The 14,517-nt window shown below is 36.1% G+C and overlaps 1 protein-coding gene across 2 annotated transcripts in view; it reads right to left on the reverse strand.

Moving 5' to 3' along the window:
- The window catches only part of SOS2 (SOS Ras/Rho guanine nucleotide exchange factor 2), a 113,845-nt gene that overhangs the window by 31,892 nt on the left and 67,436 nt on the right, over positions 1-14,517 (reverse strand). For both annotated transcript variants that reach the window (XM_002824724.6, XM_024231713.3), the window contains 6 exons: positions 11,900-12,027; positions 9,858-10,513; positions 8,994-9,075; positions 7,428-7,550; positions 3,483-3,586; positions 427-649 (listed from right to left, as the gene is read on the reverse strand). In XM_002824724.6, the coding sequence (XP_002824770.1) occupies positions 427-649; positions 3,483-3,586; positions 7,428-7,550; positions 8,994-9,075; positions 9,858-10,513; positions 11,900-12,027 (1,316 nt within the window). The remainder of the gene's footprint in view (positions 1-426; positions 650-3,482; positions 3,587-7,427; positions 7,551-8,993; positions 9,076-9,857; positions 10,514-11,899; positions 12,028-14,517) is intronic.

A 14,517-nucleotide genomic window follows, 5' to 3' on the forward strand; every position in this document is an offset into this window, starting at 1 on the left:
TGCAAGGCCTGTACCCTTTGCAACAGCCTGAGTTGTAAATGAGAAAAGAAAACCCATCTCACACAATATTCTATTCACTTAGCTGCTAAGGGCCTAGCATCCATACTAACTGACTTGACTGACTGACCTCAAACTAAACCAAGGTGAGAAAGTATTAGGAGTTGGAGAGGGGTGGTGGACTTGAAAATCTTCTTCCTGCCATTCCTCTTGTGATGGATTGCTAGTCCCCATTCTAGGCCTAAATAGTGACATAAGACTTTTACTTGCAGGGCAGACTAGTTAAAAACCGTGCTATGACCTTTCTTCTAAGCCCAAGAGTAGATGAGGTATTTTTAAGCACTAATGAATAATGTGCAAAATGTTTTGAAAATAGGTAATGTTCAAGATTCTTAAAAATAAAGCAAGAAATTAACATTAATTGTCTACCTGTAGAGATCAGACTCCAAAAGTGTCAGCTGACGTGCAATTTCTATTGGATGAAGTGTCATGAGATCAAATGTTTCAAACTGTCCTGGTTTGCTGATATGCCATTCAATTGGTGGAGGTGGACTTTCAAAGGTAATATTATGGCTTATTCCGTTTGCCTGAGCTTGCTTCTTCCTCCTGATGATTTTAGCGATTGACTCTACCCATTTTTTCATAGCTTTCCCTGGAAAAAGAACACATAAAGAAAAATGTCTTTTACTTGACAGACATGACTGCAAATCTTCATTTAATCCTTAACTTTCACCCAGCCTCAACAATTACCAACTCATGGACAATTTTTATTTTCTCTAACCCTACTCATGCCATCCTGTCACTTCCTAGGTTATTCTGAAACAAATCCGAGACATCGTATTTCATTCATATTTAAGCATCTTTAAAACACTCTTTAAAGTAATAACCACAACACCATTATCACACATAAAACTGACAACTTCTTAATACACTGTTATTTTCAAGTATTTTGTCACTGTTCACATTTCTCTGATTATTTTCCTTTTTTTTTTTTTTTTTTTTTTGAGACAGGGTCTTGCTCTGCGGCCCAGGTTGGAGTGCAGTGGCGCAATCTCAGCTTATTGCAACTTCCATGTTGCGGGCTCAAGTGATCCTCCCACCTCAGCCTCCCGAGTAGCTGGGAATGCACATACTACCACGCCTGGCTAATTTTTGTATTTTTTTTGAGATGGAGTCCCACTTTGTCACCCAGGCTGGAGAATAATGGCGTGATCTCGGCTCACTGCAACCTCCACCTCCCGGGTTCAAGCGATTCTCTTGCCTCAGCCTCCTGAGTAGCTGGGATTATAGGCGCACACTACCATGCTTGGCTAATTTTGTTGTATTTTTAGTACAGACGGGGTTTCACCATGTTGGCCAGGCTGGTCTCGAACTCCTGACCTCGTGATCTGCCTGCCTCGGCCTCTCAAAGTGCTGGGATTACAGGCGTGAGCCACCGCGCCCGGCCTAATTTTTGTATTTTTAGTAGAAATGGGGTTTATCCATGTTGCCCAAGCTGGTCTTGAACTCCTGGGCTCAAGTGATCTGCTTGCCTTGGCCTCCCAAAGTGTTGGGATTACAGGCATGAGCCACTGTGCCCGGCCATATTTTCTTATATTTAGTTTGAAAATGGATCTGAACAAGATTGCACATATTGCATTGAGTCAATGTGTCTCAAGTCTCCTTTAATCTACAGGTTACTGCTTTATTGCATATTTTTGCTTGCACTTTGTGGAAGAAATTGTCATTTGCCATGTTTTTCTGTCCTCTATATTTTCTGTAAGGCAGAGATATAGTGACTTGGTCTGATTCAGGATTAATTTTATGACACAAATACTTGCCAAGAATACTTCTAACAGGAGGCATATAATGTCCAGTTACCTTTTTGTGATAGTACCCATCCACTCATGATAATTCCCTAGGTTTGTTATTTTACTAGGAACTGAGAAATGGGATATTCTACCATTCCTTCTTCACTTAGTAGTGGAAATACTTCCACAAAAATAAACTTTTCCTCATGAACTATTTGGTTATTCTGAAGTATAACTAGTATAGAAAAGAACTTTGGACATTAACATAACCATTTACTTAATTTATTCTAATGTGTGTGTGTATTTTAGAAGCTTCTTAGATTGTGTCTAATCCAGTATTCTCATTTAGAATATAAATTTTTGTTTTTTGTTTGAGACAGGGTCTCACTCTGCCCAGGCTCGTGTGCAGTGTCGCAGTGTCGCGATTTTGGGTCACTGCAGCCTCGAGCTCTGGGCTTAAAAATGATCGCTTCACCTCAGCCTCATGAGTAGCTGGGACTACAGGCACATGCCACCATGCTTGGCTAATTTTCATATTTTTTGTAGAGACTGGGTTTTGCCATTTTGCCCAGACTGTTCTCAAACATCTGGACTCAAGCAATCAGCCCGCCTCTGCCTTCCAAAGTGCTGGGATATTCTAGGTGTGAGCCACTGCACTGGCCTAGAATACAACTTGAAAATGTAGTATTATGAAAATTTTAAGACACACATAAAAATGTATCATAAACATCTCAAAATAGAAATAAAGGAATAACATTCTTAACTTTAAATAATATTCCCCTTAAAGAACAAGTAGAACACGAAATAAGTTACACTTGTTATACTATTTGTAATGCCCTATAATGTCAGATAAAATATAAATGTTCTTGACTAAATAATATACATTTGATGACACATTTGTTTAAATGTTCATGGCCTAGGGTTTCATTTCTTGGGCTATGATTCTGAAACTTAAAATAGAAAACTCCTCTCTTTCAGATTTCAGAAATATACCAAAAACATTTCCAGAAGATGTAAATATTATAAGAAAGCTGTTAATCATTAAAAGAATAAGATTAAAGAAAGTAAGAAAACATAAAATTACACATATTTTTATTCAGTTGAAGAAATGGCAACCTTGCAATGAGATAAAAATAAACAGCTTAAATTTATTAAAGAGGACTTTTGACTTCTTTAAAAGAAATATTCTCCTCAAAAACTTGAAAAGGCGAAGTTCTGAGACCTCAGATGATTCTAAACATATATGAGTTTCTTGCCGTCTATAAAAAAATTCCAAATGTTATTTCAGCTTTTTAAAAATGAAAAATGCTGGCCAGGCATGGTGGCTTATGCCTGTAATCCCAGCACTTTGGGAAGCTGAGGCGGGTGGATCATCTGAGCTCAGGAGTTCGAGACCAGCCTGGCCAACATGGTGAAATACCATCTCTACTAAAAATATGAAAATTAGCCAGGCGTGATGTCATGTGCCTGTAGTCCCAGCTACTTGGGAGGCTGAGGCAGGAGAATCACTTGAACCTGGGAGGCGGAGGTTGCAGTGAGCTGAGATGGCACCACTGCACTCCAGCCTGGACAACAAAGCAAAGCTCTGTTTCAAAAAAAAAAAAGACAAAAAAAGTTTTAGTTTCTTAAAGTCACACAAATTTGAACATAAACTCTGTGCAATATAAGATTCAACCAAACCTTTATATAATATACCTCTTACACTTGAAATGAAGGATTCTAGTCTTTCAAGCAATTCCAAGTCTCTTTCAAAGTCATAAAAATGATGTTCAACCCAATGCCGAAATACATTTAAGATCCTGATAAAATGGAAAGAAACACATTTTAGCGAAACCTAAGTGTTCAATTACACTTCTTCCTTCTCTAATGCCATGATGATAGCTTTATATACAAGGGTCAACATAATACTCAAAGACTCTCTAATCTGTATTTAATTAATACCTTAAGCGCTTCAATGACAAGAGGAGAGTAGGTCTCCAAACTGTGTATTATTTATTAATAAAATGTATACTTTTAAAATATTTATAAGCATAAAAATAGTGGTTTCTGTGCTTCCCATTTATGTTAAGGAAAAGTACCCTTTCTTTATTCATATGTAGAAAACTTATGCTCTATATTACAAAAGCTATTTTAAGTTCATAAAAAGCATTTTTAAGATTTAAATTTTGGTACTTTTTCACTGAAAATGGAAAACCAACTAAGATGTACTGTATCTGGTTCTAAATTCAAGTGCTACCATCAAATTTCTTTCTTTTTTTTTGAGATGGAATTTTGCTCTTGTTGCCCAGGCTGGAGTGCAATGGTGCGATCTCAGCTCACTACAACCTCCAACTCCCAGGTTCAAGTGATTCTCCTACCTCAGACTCCCAAGTAGCTGCGATTATAGGCGCCCGCCACCATGCTGGGCTAATTTTTGTATTTTTAGTAGAGACGAGGTTTTACTATGTTGGCCAGGCTGGTCTCGAACTCCTGATCTCAGGTGATCCGCCCACCTCGGCCTCCCAAAGTGCTGGGCTTATAGGCATGAGCCACTGCGCCCAGCCTATCATAAAATTTCTATGTAATCTACACATATACTACAGTCTCTTATTTCATTTCAAAAGACAAAAATAGAACTGTTTTGTTTTACAGTATCACAAAAATGATTACCTATAACCTTGCAAAGAGAAATTTAATCAACTATGCAAATGGAAAGGAAAGTAAAGACAAGGGGAGAGGGAAGAGGAGGGAAATGGAGGAAGAAGGGAAAAGGAAAGGGAAGGAAGGAAACTAGTAGGCAAGCCATGGAGAGAAAATATTTGCAAAATGTTTATCTGACAAAGGACTGGCATTCAGTCCTACCCAATTTACTCCTACAACTCAGTAATAAAAAGACAAGTATCTCAACAAAAATTAGAGGCTTTGAACAGATTCTCCACAAAATAAGTATGAATGAAATACCACTACCTCCAGCAGTATGGCTAAGGCACAAAGACTGACATGACTAAACACTGGTGAGAATATGAAACAACTAGAACATTGTTGGTGAGAATGTTTGGGAAGTTTTGGCAGTTTCTTTCAAAACTAAACATACACATACTTTCTGATCCAGCCACTCCGCTCTGAGTTATTTACCCAAGAAAAGTGAAAAATATTCACAGTAAGACTGGTAAGATAAAGTTCACAGCGGCTTTATTCATAATAATAAAAAACGAGAAAAAGCCCATGTATCTTTCAATGGGAAAAATGAATAAACTGGTATATTCATATAATAAAACACAACCTCGCAATAAAATAAACCATTGATACACAAGTAAAACCATGGATGAAATTCAAAAGCATGTTGAGTGAAAGAAGACACAAAATTGAGTTTGTAAGAATGCATTTATTAAGACTCTAAAACAGGTAAAACTAATCTATGGAAGGAGAAATTGGAACACTGCCCTTGGGCAGTGGGAACAAAAACTGATGAGAAGGAACATAAGTGAACTTTCTGGGGTGTAGTAACATTCCATATCTTGAAAGGCGTTTGGATTATAGAGATACATGTATTTGTTAAAACTCAACAAAAGTACACTTAAGATGTGTGTATCTTTTATCTTCAGCGGCAGCAAGAAAAAAATGTATTTAATTATATGCACATTTTAGAACAAAAGAAAAACAAACACTGAACTGTTAATGACATACAAGTTGAAGTATTTAAGGAGTGTACTTCAAAATTCATACAAAAATGAACTGATAGATGAATGATAAATGAACAGATATATGAATAGATATGAATAGATGAATACATATCTAGGTGGTGGGTTTATGGGTGTTCATTGTAAAATTCTCAATTTTGCTGTATGTTAAAATTTTTCATAATAAAATGTTAGAAAAATTACTACCACCCATTTTACTAGAAATCTTTCAATATTTATATAACAGGTTTAATAACTTGGCTTGGATTTCAGTTTTCCACTCCATCCAATTCCATATAGGTAATCTCATCTACTACTTGTGATACAATGCCTACATTCCTCTCAGGTCAATGTCCTTATCTGTGTCCTCAGCACACCATTCTCATTTCTGCCTTCTTGTCTTTGTTCATACTATTTCTCATGACCCTGAATACCTACAGTCACCTTTCTACCTATCTAAAGCCTATAGATCCTTTAGGGGCAATCTCAGATTTTACCTTCTCCAAGATGCCTTCCCTAATTACTCTGGCCTAATCTTTGCTATTCCTGAAATTTTATAGGGATGTATTTTTCTAAGTCACTTAAGCACTCCAAGTAGAACAATATATAACTGTTTCATGTGTCTTTTTCCCCCAGTAAAGTCCCCAGTAAAGCCATAATATCATGACAGTCTGTTATTTTTGTACTTAGCATAGTTATAAGTACAGGACTGAGAACAGAGCAAATGCTTAGAAATACATAAAGAGCTTATATGACTGAGAATCGAAGATCATACTCCCACCCCCTACCCCACCCGATAGCAACCTCATAAACGTATGTGTCATATCAAGGGATTTAATGTGAGTGTAGATAAGTACAAATGCATCACCGCTAGCAGAAAAAAATTAATTACTTATTTATTGCTGATACATAAATAATCTCATCTTCTTATACAAAGAATGACGTTAAAAGTTTTGGTGAAAGACATATAGCTGGGAGCACTATCATTCTTCTAAAACTGCATTTATTTGTGGCAATTATCCTGGGAAATAAATAACTAATATACTCAGTTCCAAAATTACAATTTACTGGTCAATAGTAATCAAGGAAACTTGAAATTTAGAGAGAAAAAAAAATTTAGATTATATATAATTAATAAGATAACTTGGTTTCCAATGGAAAGGGGCGGATAATACTTTGGTTACTTGGACTGTAAAGAGGGCTAATTGAAGGCGTTTCCAATTTTCAATGCTTAGTGGTACACACACACACATACACACACACACAGGCTAAGAAAGTCAGACATGAGTCTGAATCTTGTCCTGCCACACTCTTTATATAACTTAGCTCAAATTACTTCATCTTGCTAGGTTTCAATTTCCTTATATATAAAGTAGGAATAGTAATCATGTTGTAAGAATGAGATAAAAAAGATATAGCATTTAGGGTAATCCCTGGCACACAGTAGTATTTATTAACTGGAACCTTCTCTAATCAAATACATTTTTAGAAATTATTGCAATTAAAGTAACAAATGTCTATATATTTTGTGAGAGATAAGTGGGAAAAGGGCTAGAACTTCCACAAATATTATAAATTGTAAAAAAGCCAGGATTACTATATGATCGCAAAGGGAAATGAAGGAAAAAAGCGTGAAAAAAGGTTGACAGCAGGCAAGCTCATATGAAATTTTATAATTTTTACTTACAATAAAAAATAGGTATCCTGCTATGTAAGCATAACATATCACATGCCAGAGATATGTGATGCAAACATAGGATATTTAAATAGTTGAATTTCTTCAGGGTATTTAAGAATAGCTTCACTGAGAAAGAACTCTTTTAGTTTAACTTAACTCCTGTGAAGTTAAAAATATTACCTATATTTGAATTAAAAGCTGAGAGCTTTTGTGTTAACTATATATTGAAAACTGACACATAAAATATGTGTGTGTGTGTGTGTATATATATATATATATATGTAAAAAATATTCAAGCCAAACCTAAGTTGTACTGGTTGGACGTATTCCTTGCGAAATCTTTTAAGGTCTGCACTGATTGGCTGCTCGCCTTTCTCTATTGCCAATTTGTCTGCGTCAGTAGGTTCTGGCTCTGGAATTTCAAACCTAAGAAGAAAAGCAAAAGGAGAAAAATCTGTTCATACATAATGAAAATACAAGGAGGAAAACAGCAAGCAACCTTCTTTCCTGCCACTTTCACAAAAAGTGGATTACTGTTAAACTTCCCTTGAGGTATGATATACTACAAAAAACTGTCCTTTGGCTATACAAAACTAAGGTTTTGCATTCTTACTTTTATAAAAACTAAAGTTTTGTCTTTTAGCACTGATAATACAGAAAAGGTCCAGGGAAAAGAGCCAAGGAAAGAATTCATAAGGAATTTAAAGAACATGACAGAAATTGCTTATCTAATAATGTCTTTAATATTTATATTATTAAAATGAAAGTAGGCTAATAAATTTATTTAAATGAGTACAAATTCAAAGAGAGGGCCAAAACTGAATATTTAACAATATTTAAATAATTTACCTAAGTGGATAAGAAGAAGATAAAAAACCTTGCTCAAACATAGGAAATACAGCTAAACTATAAGTCTAACGTGTGCTTTCCTTATTCTGGACATGGAAACAGAACTAAGTAGATCTTCACAGCACATTACACTGACTCAGTCTGGTAAATTTAGTCTGATAAAACAACATAGTGATAGAGACCTAGAATTATATCTTGATAATACAGTTAATAAGCTTTGGTATAATAATAAGTTTCAGTAAGTTTTAAAACGTAAAACTAAAAATCATTTTGGAGTCCGGATTCTACATTTTAAACTATAAAACATTTAAAATGCCACTATAATACTAGGTAAAAAAAATTCAACCCAACACTAATTTTTAAAAGTTAATCATAATAAAGGAATTGCTGATTTTTTAGGTTTAATAATGATATCTGATTATTAAAAATGAGCCCGTATTTTCTAGAGATACATAGAAAAATATTTATAGATGAATTATGTTGTCTAGGATCTACTTCAAAATAATCACGAGGTGGGGTGTTTAAATTTGTAGGGAAACAGATGAAACAATGAGATGATAATTACTGAAGGTGGTTGATGAATAAATGGGTTTATTATATTCTTGTATCTGCTCTTGTATATGTTTTGAAAGTTTTCATAACAAGTTTGTTTTAAAAGTGGAAAGTATTTGGCAAAGTAGTCTACGGTCCAAAAAAAAAAAATAGTGGTAAGTAGAAAAGTCTCTTTTAAGAAAGTATCGTTTTATTACACAGAACAATATTCATTAAAATATAGTGCTTTCATCCTCTAAATTAGTCTTTCTGATTACCACTTGAAATATTTCTAAGAGCTGAAAAGATCTCTGTTATAAACAGATTTTAGGGAGTACTCCATTTGAAGAGAATAGTAATACTGCCAATTTAATGCCAAATAAAGTATGTCCAATAATTAACTTGAGTATTTATTAGGTACTAGGCCCTTTACAAAATAGTTAATTTTTCACAAAATGTCAATATAAGTGAAATACATATTTTTCTTACCGTTCAATCAGTAAGCTCAGCAATTCCTGTGGTTTACAAAATGAACGATATGTGGTAAGAAAAGTACGAACAAAATTGGGATCTGAAAAGGCAGAGCATAAAATAGGTTTCATGTTTAATGTATTCAGTTTAATTAACTCAAAGTATCATATTTGGAGGCCTTCCTCCCTTTTTCTTTTTACTTTGGCTCCTCAGATTGTGGCTTTTCCTGACAATCATGGTACTGGCAGGATACCATGGTATCCCTGCCATACACAGAGAAATACTGACATAGAGAATATGCTATGGTATATTCTTAATAAGCGAGGATTGTTTTCAAATTTGAAATTCATGAATATGGCTGGGTGCGGTGGCTCACGCCTATAATCCCAGCACTTTGGGAGGCCGAGGTGGGCGGATCACGAGGTCAGGAGATCGAGACCATCCTGGCTAACACGGTGAAACCCCGTCTCTACTAAAAATACAAAAAAAAAAAATTAGCCGGGCATGGTGGCTGGCACCTGTAGTCCCAGCTACTCGGGAGGCTGAGGCAGGAGAATGGCATGAACCCAGGAGGCGGAGCTTGCAGTGAGCAGAGACAGTGCCACTGCACTCCAGCCTGGGCAACAGAGTGAGACTCTGTCTCAAAAAAAAAAAAAAATTCATGAATATATATATTTTATGAATATTTATTCAATAATTAATGAAGTTAACAATATTACCTTTTTAGACATTTAATTCCTTCTCTTATTCCTTTTGTTTTTGCAGTATTTTTATATTTTGGAGGCAATCCATTTTTTCCCCAAGCCTCAAATATTTTTGAGCATTCTTAAAAAGCTTTGGGTCCCAGGCCCTAGGTCAGCAGTTGTAATGAGTTTCACATACCTGCATACATATGGTATGTTAACCTTTCAATTAATTTCACTACAGTTCCTCCTTTAATAATGGGGATGCCACTTCTACTTTGCAAGTTGTCTTCAAAAACAATGTTTTCCTCAGAGTCTTTTACTACAAAACGATATACTTCAGGACTTGGTAATCTCAGTGGTTGCTCATTTTCTTCTTTCAATAATACTGAATCTAACATTCGATCTAGAGTACTACGATAATGAAGAGAAATAAGGGCTGCCATCCAGTTGTTTTTTTCTTCAGCAGACTTAGCAGCAAATATTATGCTGTTCTCATCTTTGGATACTAATTCAAATGCATGCTTGTACTCACAAGTATCTTCTTTATCACAAATTTGTATTTTCCTCATGACAAATTTTTCTTTTAACCTGTATTCTGCACTACTGTAACCTGGAAGCCGAGTCTGGCCATGATTAGGTTTACAACTGATCATTAAGCCATCAAACAGAAAAATATGCCGTTCATGTTTGGCACCGATTCTTGTCAATGGTCCCTCCATAATGAATTCATTACAACACTGTCCAATATCTTTGCCTTCCCATCCATCGATATTTTTCTGAATTTCATTCATTTTTTTGATAGCCAGGTGTTTGCTTCTTAATTGATGACTATAAAAAGGGCAAACAGGATCTCTAAAAAAACAAACAATATAGCTTATTCAATGGCTAGCAACCCAAATGGTTTCAAGCATAAACCATCTCAAATCAAGTGAGTAAAATATTAAATAACCAGTAGCTTTTACACACAGCATTTAGTTCTAACTTTGCCGCTAAATAATACATCCCACAATTTCATTATTATGAAAGAGAAGTACTATCGGCTCTATAAGAACTAAAATTACAAAAAATTCTAAATTTCTTTCATAGATTATATTTTTAAACATTTATTAAGTCTATCCTAATAATATAACAATGCTAATCTTTTTTTTTTTTTTTTGAGACGAAGTCTCGCTCTTGTCCCCCAGGCTGGAGTGCAATGGCACGATCTTGGCTCACTGCAACCTCCCCCTGCCAGGTTTAAGTGATTCTCCTGCCTCAGCCTCCCAAGTAGCTGGGATTACAGGTGCCTGCCACCACGCCGGGCTAATTTTTGTATTTTTAGTAGAGACGGGGTTTCACCATGTTGGCCAGGCTGGTCTCCAACTCCTGACCTCAGGCGATCCGCCCACCTTGGACTCCCGAAGTGCTGGGATTATAGGCGTGAGCCACCGCGCCCAGCCAACAATGCTAATCTTAAGACTAGGCTGGGTTGGCCAGGTGCAGTGGCTCAGACCTGCAATCTCAGCACTCCGGGAGGCCAAAGCAGGCAGATCACCTGAGCCCAGGAGCTCAAGACCAGCCTGGGCAACATAGCAAAACCCTATTTCAACAAAAAATACAAAAATTAGGCAGGTGTGGTGGCATGTGCCACCCAACTACTCGAGTCCCAGCTACTCCAGAGGGTTGAGGCAGGAGGACTGCTTGAGCCCAGGAGGTTGAGGCTGCTGTGAGCTGAGATCACATCACTGCACTCCAGCCTGGGCAACCAAGTGAGACCCTGTCTCTTAAAAAAAAGAAAAAAAGGCTGGGTGTGGTGGCTCACACCTATAATCCGAGCACTTTCGGAGGCTGAGGTCAGGAGTTTGAGACCAGTCTGGCCAACGTGGTAAAACCCCGTCTCTACTAAAAATACAAAAATTAGCTGGGCATGGTGGTGGGCTCCTGTAGTCCCAGCTACTTGGGAGGCGAAGGCAGGAGAATCACTGGAACCCTCAGGACGCTAAGGTTGCAGTGAGCTGAGATTACACCACTGCACTCCAGCCTGGGCAAGAGAGACTGCTTCTCAAGAAAAAAAAAAAAAGGAAAGGAAAGGAAAAGGAAAAAAAGAAAGTAAAAGACCAACATAAAAGTATATAAAAGTATGACAAGCACAACTTTCAAGAATGTAACTATCACAATAAATCACACTTCTTTGAAAACTAGGCATCAGAGACAGCAAAGTAAGCAGAGGCATTCACATTTTCAACACTTTGGAATTACCCAGGTCGACGTCTAGGCGAATACTGCTTGTAAATTCGGTCCATGCTACCTTGGAGATTCATGAGAGCAGTAATAGCTTGGTTCAAACATTCTCTGTCTTCTTGTTCTTCACTACATGCTTTCAATTGCTAAGAAAAAACAGAAAGAAAAATCAAAACTGCATTGTTTGATTCTTCCCCCAACTTTCTAGTAAGAGAAAGCAGCAACGAATATTATCAACTCTAAGTTAATTTTATATATACTTAATAAAAACAGCTATAATTTTATATATACCTACTGACCTCTCAAACCAACCCTCTTTCTTTTTTTTTTTTTTTTTTGAAACAGGATCTCACTCACTGTGGCCTTGAGCTCCTGGGTTCTAATGATTCTCCACTCTCAGCCTCTCAAGTAGCTGAGACCACAGGTGAATAGCCACCACACCCAGCTAATTTTTAAAATTTCTGTAGAGACAGGGTCTCGCTATGTCTCCCAGGCTGATCTTGAACACCTGCTCAAGCTATCCTTCTGCCTCTGCCTCCCAAAGTGCTGAGATTAGAGGTGTGAGCCACCAGGCCTGGCCCAACCCTCTTTCTATAAACATAAACACAATACAGATATAAACTAACATGAACATAGTAAACAGGAAAAAAAAAAAGCAACTGTAAAAACCATTTGGACATTTTATTTTTATTTTTTATTTTTTTGAGACAGGGTCTCACTCACTCCGTCACCCAGGGTGGTGTACAGTGGCAGGGCTAACTGCAGCCTCGATCTCCTGGGCATAAAGCCTCCCGAGTAGCTGGGACCACAGTTGCATGCCACCACATCCAGCTAATTTTTTTATTTTTATTTTTTGTAGAGATAGGGTCTCACTAGGCTGGTCCCAAACTCCTGCGCTCAAGCTATCCTCCCATCTCTGCCCCCCAAAGTGTTGAAATTACAGGTGTGAGCCACTGTGCCAGGCCATATTTTCCAAACATATTAAAAAAGTTTACTACATCTAAAGCATGAAGCTTACAACTTACTTTTATTCATTAGCAACTATGAATAGAGAAAATAAGATAAATAACTATAAACTATTTCATATTCTCTAATGATTACTTTGTTTTAGCAATTTCAAAAAGTTTACAAATCTTTGTTATATAACATAATCAAGTGTACTAACCTTAACACTTCAATCCATCATAAACTTTTCCATAAACAGCATCTCTCAAAGGATTCCACTGCTATTTTTTACAACATGAGATGTCAAGAAACCATGAAAATTAACATTCTATCTCAACCTTTAGAAGATTTAGAAACTGACTTAATCCCTAAAACTCTGGTTCTATTTCATTTGCCCCAAAATTTTCTCTTGTATTTCACTCTCAGAAAGAAAGCAGATTTACTTATAATAAATAATTCAGATTGGATTGGATTGTGCTCCAATGTTTTGAATTTTTTTTTTTTTTTTTTTTTTTTTGTGAGACAGGGTCTCACTCTGTCACTCAAACTGGAGTACAGTGAGGTGATCATGGCTCACTGCAGCCTTGCCCCAACCTCCTGGACCCAAGTGATCCTTCCATCTCAGCCTCCCAAGTAGCTAGAACTACAGATGTGTGCCACCATACTTGGCTAATTTTTTTTTTTAATTTTTCTGTAGAGATGGGGTCTCGCTATGCTGCCCAAGCTGCTCTCAAACTGTTTTAATCTTTTTGAAAGAAGAGTTCAAAGTGGAGCATCATATAGATATTATGTATATTATGTATTTATAAATATATATTTATGCAAGGATATGGGGAATTATGATCACTTCAGAAAATTTTTAAAAACTTAAATCTATTTTGTGATCTTAAACTAACTTATTAGAGATTTTGTGATAAATTAAAATTTTCCTTATATTCCAAGAGCAATCTCAAAAGCATTCAGCAATGGTTCCCTTTCCTCAGCAAAGAACTGGATATTGTTTGAGAACTTTGTCCATTACCTTTTATTTATATGTCTTAGAAATTATTCTCTATATGAAGCACAGAGCCATTTGATTTTATTTCGAGACACATGTAGAGGTCTTGTCATCAAGAGATTAGCAACATAAATAATGTAAATGACTATCATTAGAAGTAATACCTTAATCTCTAGAGTAAGCAATAGAAAGGATGGAAGCAAAGTCAAAATATCATAGAAAGTTTGAAAAAGGATCTGTGCTTGGTTATTCTGACTTCTACAGGTGAAAGTTACTGGCAAAATCACTTATTTTGCTGCTTTAAAGATTTCTTACAGAAAGAGTCTTCTCAGTTCCACTCTAAAATTTCTTTAATAAATATGAATGTTGATGATATCAAATGCTTAATTAGAACTGTTTTATTCTTATTGTTTTTGCTGATCCAAATATCTAAATTATCACCAGTAGTGATATTCTACCAAAAAGGTATGAGGATACCAAATTTTCATTGTCTACTTGGTCTTAAGGTTGCTCAAACTCTTCCACGTGTCATTTTTAAATAACCATGTAATAATTATAAGCTATAAAGGAGAACAAAATTGAGGATATTTAGAGTGGGATTTCCTGGTAATGGAAGTATATTAAACAATGGCTCTGTTTGGCATAATAATCCGATAATTTGCTAAATATTTCTTGAATTTTCAGCAGTGAGATT

Source organism: Pongo abelii, chromosome 15 (assembly GCF_028885655.2).
Source record: "Pongo abelii isolate AG06213 chromosome 15, NHGRI_mPonAbe1-v2.0_pri, whole genome shotgun sequence".
NCBI classification, from domain to species: Eukaryota; Metazoa; Chordata; class Mammalia; order Primates; family Hominidae; genus Pongo; species Pongo abelii.